General features: G+C 39.4%; 1 protein-coding gene across 1 annotated transcript in view; it reads right to left on the minus strand.

Moving 5' to 3' along the window:
* dync2h1 (dynein cytoplasmic 2 heavy chain 1) overlaps positions 1-7,500 on the minus strand; it is an 82,619-nt gene that overhangs the window by 10,269 nt on the left and 64,850 nt on the right. Inside the window, exons 88-91 of the mRNA XM_025055261.1 lie at positions 5,004-5,079; positions 4,698-4,924; positions 4,498-4,602; positions 1,071-1,183 (exon numbers count right to left, since the gene is read on the minus strand). Of these exons, the coding sequence (XP_024911029.1) occupies positions 1,071-1,183; positions 4,498-4,602; positions 4,698-4,924; positions 5,004-5,079 (521 nt within the window). The remainder of the gene's footprint in view (positions 1-1,070; positions 1,184-4,497; positions 4,603-4,697; positions 4,925-5,003; positions 5,080-7,500) is intronic.

The following is a 7,500-nucleotide window of genomic DNA, read 5'->3' on the forward strand; positions in this document are numbered from 1 at the left end:
AGAGAGAGAGAGAGAGAGAAACAGACGGCGAGAGTGGGGGAAGGAAGTGTTAAGTCAGTTGGGCAAAAAATAGATAGAACAGGATGCGAGTGAAAAAAAAAAAAAAAACAAACTTTGGTAGGATGTTATTTATCTTGTCCACAGCACTACTATTATCTCTATTCAAAGACAGTTAAGTGGCCTAACAAGCGAGTGTTTTCCTGCACACTCACACCACACGTTAGTTAATCAAACTAAAAAAAAAAAATAAAAAAAAAAATCATGAAAAGTCACGTGCACATAAAGATTAGTTGAAATAAATACACAAGGACTGCACAAAACCAAAAACGTGGTTTCTGCACATGCACGGGTTTGATTTAGACACTGAGGAACCATACATCCTTCCTAACATCCAAACACAGTGGGTTAGGGCATGACAAAGGGGCAGTTGATTAAAAAAACAGTTTGACGTAGATTGTGATCTACGGAAATCTATCTCCTGATACCGTGGCAACAATTAACACAGTGGTCCTTTCAATATTCCCAAAATCAGCTGGTGCGGAAAAAAAAAAAAAAAAAAGTAGGAAGGTGGCTGCGAGGCACTAAGAGAAAAGAAAGAAAGTGTGGGTTAAAGGTGCAAATAGGAAATAAAGAAAGGAGAGGAAATTTGGACTTTACATGGCGGGAGTGAATCTGAGCAGCAGAGTGAGGGAAGAAGAATAAGGAAGGTAAATTATTTAATGTAGAGGTAGCTTCTGCTTTTGATGTGAAGGGTTCCGTCTCCAGGCAACCACACAGAGCAGTGCAGACTGACCAGCGGGGCCAGCGGCTATCACGGTTAGTCTTCAATTGCACTGTGCTAAATTATATTTTGGGTTAATGGCTTTTATTCTGATTACTCCACAGAATAAAAGCTGCATGTGAAACGTGTTCTCGTATAGTACAGTTTACATGACGAAAGTCTAAGTCCAATCTGGCTTGTTCCAATTCCAAAAAAAAAAACCATTAGCTAATAATGTTTATAATTGTAAATATTGCAAATCATTGTAATAACTGCATAATTATATATATATATATTATTTATATGTAAATTGAGTTTTTTCCACAGGTTGAGGACAGGTGAGAGTCCGCTTGACCACAGCTCTCTGTCAAACTTTAATCCAGCTGCCACTGAGCGGCTCAGGACACGGAGCTGTGAAATCACCTGATAAGCAGATGGTTGAAAAAAAAAACACAATCAACTTATTAAAATAAGAGCGAAATTGTTGAAATACACAAAACTCATTTATGATATAATTCGATTTATAAGCTGGTGGTGTGAAAGAAAAGTGAATTACTTTTCTTGTCATTGTGACACAGCTCACCACTGCACACAACCAAATGTGACCTCTGTTTTTAACCCATCACCAAAGTGGACAGTGGTCAGAGCACCTCAGTGGGAACTTGGCAGTTTTCTTCCTTAACCACCAAGTCACCGCTGCCCCACAAGAGGTCACTAGCCTTCAAAAATAAAACAAACATTTTTATAAGGATGACCAATAATATCGGCCGACCGATATTATCAACCCAATATTAGCATATTTTGTAAGAATCATTATCGGATTTTCCTCCAATTATGAAAACCCGCGTGCACTGTCCCGGTGACAGACCAGTCAGATGCCTCAGTGCTCTGAAGAACTTTGAATAAAATGCCATTTCTGTAACTCGTTCTAAACTCTTTTACTTTATTCCTCTCAACCCAGCGTCTCCAAAAACGCCTCTTCCTCCTCTCACGTTTTCCGCACTCTCTTGTCCTCGTACGCTCACTGACCACACCTCCTCACTCCCCCTCCCATAGCCTTAACTGTTAACTACTTCAGAACGCTAAACAAGCCTCTGGTCACTAGATGGCAGCATTGTAGCTCATTTTGCTAACCTATATTGATAATCAGGGGATTGTATGCTGTTGCCAGCAACACATACAGCGATTTCCACAGATAAATAGATAAATATTACCAGGCACTTAATAGTATTTCAATTCTGTCCCCTAGGGGGCAGAAAATAATTAAAAAAACACCGTGTGCAGGCAACACTTAACTTGCCTCGCTATCGCGGTATTGGTTGATATCGGAATCGGAAAGTATTTGGAGAAAAAGTTAATATCGTACAGCTCTACATTTTTATTTTCTGCTCCTCTTAAGTTGTCGGTTGATATTTTTGAAATGATAAGTAAATGTATGTTTCCTTTTACACTCGGCTCCTTGGAGAGAACATGTTAAATGCAAATGAAACAATTATGCACTTTGCGACAAATTTCCCTCCGAAGCTCCATGCATAAGAGACGATAACTATTTGTGGTAGAAGCTCTGTAATAAAATATCATCTACATATCTGGTAGCAAAACTCTCCGGGGACATTCAATGACATCCTGGGAAAGGTCAGGGACCAAACACATCGACTTAAAGCTACTTACAGACACAATCAAACGCACTTAGCCTGCGTCTTGAAGTCCCTGATAGTGCGTACAAGTGTGTGAGTGCACTTTGGTGACTGTATGCATTCATGCATCCCTGCATGAGTATGTGTGTGTTGAGAAGAAGGTGAGGTGTCTGATAAATAGCTTTCATTTGGTGCAGGTAAGCTCCTTTCCAACACCTGCTTTATCGTCTCTGCTCAGGAGGGAGAGTGTGGGTCCATGTCTGTATGTGCAGCATTTATGTGTGCGTTTGGCGGGTGAGATAGAGAGCGGGGATAGTGAGCGGGAGGGTTACGGGGGGGCAGAGGAGGAATAAAAACAGATAGCTAATCTCAAACTTCATCCTGAAAGCAGGAGAAAAATGAGGGCAGCTGAGAATGGAGCCGTAAAATAAATTGGGATTTGAATGCAGAGAAGATTCGTCCTTATCTGAACCCAATGGCTGCTCAGCGCGGGCGGCGTTTCCTGTCAAGGGCTAATGAAGAGAAAATAATAGCAAGGAAATGAGTCATAAACATTCAGGGTTCAGTGAATTTAGCTGAGGTGTGGACATTAAGTCACTGTAATCCAGCTTAGTGTATCAGGGCTTTTAAATCAGGAGACTCTTTCTCATTGGCTTAATGAAGAGGATTTTCATAAAAAAAAAAAAAAAAAAAAAAAAAAAACAGCTTCTGAGGTGAGTCTGTGTAGTGACAGATGGACACGGGTTTTAAGATGGGACTTGATTTAAAAAAAAAAAAAAAATCGAAATAATTAGTGGCTCTGTAATTAATTAATCAGAATGAATCAAAATGTCATTACTGTAATTGCGATTAGTTGCATACATGCATTTAAAACAACAACCACAATTTCTCAAATTCAAACAGATTTTGGTGGATAACTGAATAAATGAATAGACAGATAAATGAGTTCACATTTTTTACGTTCCGCCTTAATCTTTTTTTTTCCCTCCACGCTATGGGTTTATTTTTCACATGTGGTGTGCAAATACATGTACAATACAAATATGTGTGTGTAAAAATAAAATGTGCTAATTGCGTCATTTTTTTTCAACACATTTTTCTGTAATTAATCTTGTTAATGTCCCATTCCTACTTTGTATATGGATGATATTGATGATAAAATGTTTTTTTTTTTTTTTATGATATTACTGTAGAATAAGCTTTAAAATGCAAGGCCATTCCTGCCATACATCTGGTGTTGTGCTGCGTATTTACCGCTGGACAAAACAAGATTAAAGTTAATCACTGCTGCAATTTAGACGTTTTTAAACCGATCGACACTCACGGCCTCGAAGCCAAAGCGGCGCGTTGACAGTAATAACCCAACTTTGACAAAGATAAAAGCGGACGTTTTCTTCAATGTGATGGATCACCCATCTGAACGCAGCTTCACGTCTGGACAAGGTGAATTTTTATTTCGCGGTGAAATAAATTGAAAAGGATGTAGATCTGGTTAGAATGTCTGCGCTACAAAGTGAAGTCCTGACCTTAAACTTCCTTTCAGACAGCAGACAGACACCGGCAGCGATCACGAAGCATTTTTTGTGTTTTTTTTTTTTTTTTCCTTTCAGTGACCAAAAGGGTCAAGTAATATGAATTCCCCTGAAAATCTAAACAGTTCCAACATGTCCAACAACCACTGAAAGCAAAGGAATCCCGTCAATAAAACCCAACAGTGTAAAAAAGTTGAAAACTTGGACATTCTTTTACTCTGAATGAGTTCTACTCTTTGATTGACACTGTATGTGTGTCTACCTGCTATAGTTGGACTTTTTGGGACAATTGGTTTGAAAACTACTACTGCTGACATACGGACAATTTCTCCTTGAGTCATTTTATGGAGTGAAGGTGAAGTTTGAGGTCAGGATTAGAATTACTGTCAGATTAGTGTGAAAGCTAGGGTGGAAATTTGGATTAGGCTCACAATCTGAAGAATAAAAGATTCAAAGGACAAGGACATCTATTATGAAGTACTCAAAAAAAAACCCCAAAAAAACGAGTGTGTGACAGCAAAAAAAAAAAAAAAACGAGTGTGTGACAGTGTTTGTGTGTAAGTTTCACCTGGGTGCTGATGATTCTCTGAGATGATCTCTCTATATTGGCCGGCAATCCAAAAAATGCTGGTCTGTCATCTTCTGGAAGATTTTCTATGACACTGCGATAATCCTGAGGACACACACACAGACACATCACACAAAGAAATACACACCTGCCTAGGAAAGTGATCGTCACAGAAAGACCGTGTCCTCCTCTCAACCTACCAGTATACTACAAGAACCAGGAAGGCTGATCTGAGATGGAAAGACGCGCGTCGTTCCCAGGCCCCTTCTCTGACCGGCTGAGTGAGAGCCGGAGAGGAGGCGCGCTGAGAAGAACTGCTCAAGGTACGAACGCAAGATACGCAAGTCCGAGGGGTTGTCGATGCGTCCGCCGTAGATGGCATTCTCCAGCAGGCCATGCACGAAGTCCCACTGGAACTGTTTACCACCTTGGACACGAGTGTAGATTGTTAGCTGTTCGCATGTGAACAGTATACACAATGATGGCTAACGTGCTAGTTTCCTCACCTTCAAAAAGCCTGTCAATGATCTCAAACCCAGCTCGCAGATCCGATAAAGAGAACTCGTAGAATTTAGTCCAACCCTGAAAAGCAGAGACGAGTTCACGTTTATATGTCATGACATAAAAATAATTAGAATCGTAGAGTAACTTGCATGACTTAGCAGGCACAAGAGTAAGCCAACAATATTCATTGATAGGCAAAGTCAATTGTCGCCACTTTCAGCCTCAATCTCATGGCCTTTTATATGAAAATGCAGACTTAATTAAAAAGCGTGACATTCTACTTAACAGGCCTCAGAAGACCGATCCACTTTTATGCCGCTCGGCAAAGCCTGGCTTGTAGATTGATTTATATGATTTTTAATTAAATACTGTTGCTCTTGATTGCGACGTGATTATCAGTTATGAGTGTTACATGAAAAAAAAAAAAAAAAAAAAACATCTATTATCTTTTTTGCCCATTCACTGACAGTCAGTCAGAACTGTAACAGACTGTGAAAATGCAACCAAGTTAAAGCCTGTTTAATTATTTCAAAGTGTATAAATGGCTGCTAGGAGACTCGTTCCATTTCAAAACCCAGTGCAACCGGGTTTATTAGCCTGCGGTTCCAATCACTGTTACAACTGGTGGAATGCAATTGCTGTAATGGCTGTAAAGTGAAAGCAACAACATCCTATTATCATTTCATTTCCATATACTCTCTAAAAAAAAAAAAAAAACATCAATTCACAAAACCATCTTTTACTGATGTCAGTAAGTAAATCAACGTTCTTTCTAAAAAGGCAGAAACAAATAAGTATGTATGAACACGTGCCGCAACGAACAAATAAGTATGTATGAACACGTGCCACAACGAAAAAAACCAAACAAACAACAACAACAACACAAAGCAATTAGATACTAATTAAACAGCGCTTTGCATAATTTTGACTAATTAAATGCGTACACCTTGGTGCATGAACCAGCATGAACACAAACATACATAAATGACTGCAGAGGCAGGGAAACAAATGTCAATATTTGTTTAGTCAGTAACTAATGTTTATTCTGTCTGCTGATCTGAGCAAAACACTTTTTTTTTTAAATAAAATTTGGATTTCGTGACAGAGAAACACTCGCCTTAAAGGGGAAATAAAAAAAAATAATAATTGAAAGGGGTTTATGCACATATCGTAGCGTCTGTAGGAGTATCAAATCCTTAACAGACAGTTTCCACAACAAAATCTTTCATAATCTGCAATAGCTGAAAACGCATCAAACACTGCCAAACACCCAGAAGTATTCAGGGTCTTGTTCTGGGTCTGAGTCTAGCTCAAACATAATGTGGTTAAAACTATTTTCTGGTGTCCTTGCAGTTTAGCATACCTGCCAGACTGTCATACAATGCCATGGCCATGTGAAAAAAACAACAAAAAAAAACAGCCATTCAACCGCTGTCACAATTACAAGAGCCCTCCTCTCGTCCTTCCTGGAGAAGTGGTGGCCGGAATATGCGGTGGATCGTTAGCATTTAAAGGTAAAGGTATGTGGCAGTACTGTAGAAGTACAAGGTTAGTTGGCTAAGTAGGCAGTGAGGCTTTTACTACACATTGAATGAATAATTTTTATCAAATATTTGTGCAGGATCTGAGTTATCCAGGGAGACATCGGTACTGGTTTGGTTTGTTTTTTGATCACTGATCATATGACATCCTTGCTGCACATACGTAAATATGCAGTAAGAGCAAGTAAAGGTAATGTCAAAGGATGAGGCAACATAAGTGGTTCTCAAACTGTGGTGCGCGTACCACTGGTGGAACGTGGGCGCTCTCTAGTGGTACGCAGGGAAAATTCACATTTTCACATTTACATTTTCAATTGAATAAATCTGAAACATACCATGCACATCTCTGTAAACATGTATAAACATCTCTCCTGTGTGGTGGAAGCTAATAGGGAAGGCCTCTGTTGCTATATTCTAATGTTGGTCATCATGGTGGTACTCAGAGAGCTCAATGTTTTCTCAGGTGGTACAGAGTATAACGAGTTTGAGAACCACTGAACTAGACAGCCGCAAAGAATCGGGTTATATGTATTATAGAAATATAGAACTCGAAATTGCTGCGGAAGAAAAAAAATGAAGGGAAGGGGGAAGGAGGGAACACGCGTACAAAAGAAAGTCAACAGCAGTAACTTGAGAAATACTATCAAAGATGTACAGTAAGAGGAGGAGTACTAGACGGAGCCAGGCTCGCCTGAGAAATAGAAGACATGCTACACCCTAGACATGTATGTAAGGCTATATGATTCATAGGCAATCAATGTATTTTCTGTCTCCTCCAAGCCTGCATTGCAACCAAGAGAATGATTACAGCATTATGTTATAATATTGGAACCAAGCGCTAGGCAACAGGGCGGAGAAAGATAAAAAAGAAACCACCTAAAGAAAACAATTGCCCATATAAATTAAACAAAAAATGTTCTCTGCTACAGTTTCCCCCCCGTGTTTCACTTTAAATGGA

The sequence above is a fragment of the Cynoglossus semilaevis genome, chromosome 4 (genome assembly GCF_000523025.1).
Source record: "Cynoglossus semilaevis isolate Cse_v1.0 chromosome 4, Cse_v1.0, whole genome shotgun sequence".
Classification (NCBI taxonomy): Eukaryota; Metazoa; Chordata; class Actinopteri; order Pleuronectiformes; family Cynoglossidae; genus Cynoglossus; species Cynoglossus semilaevis.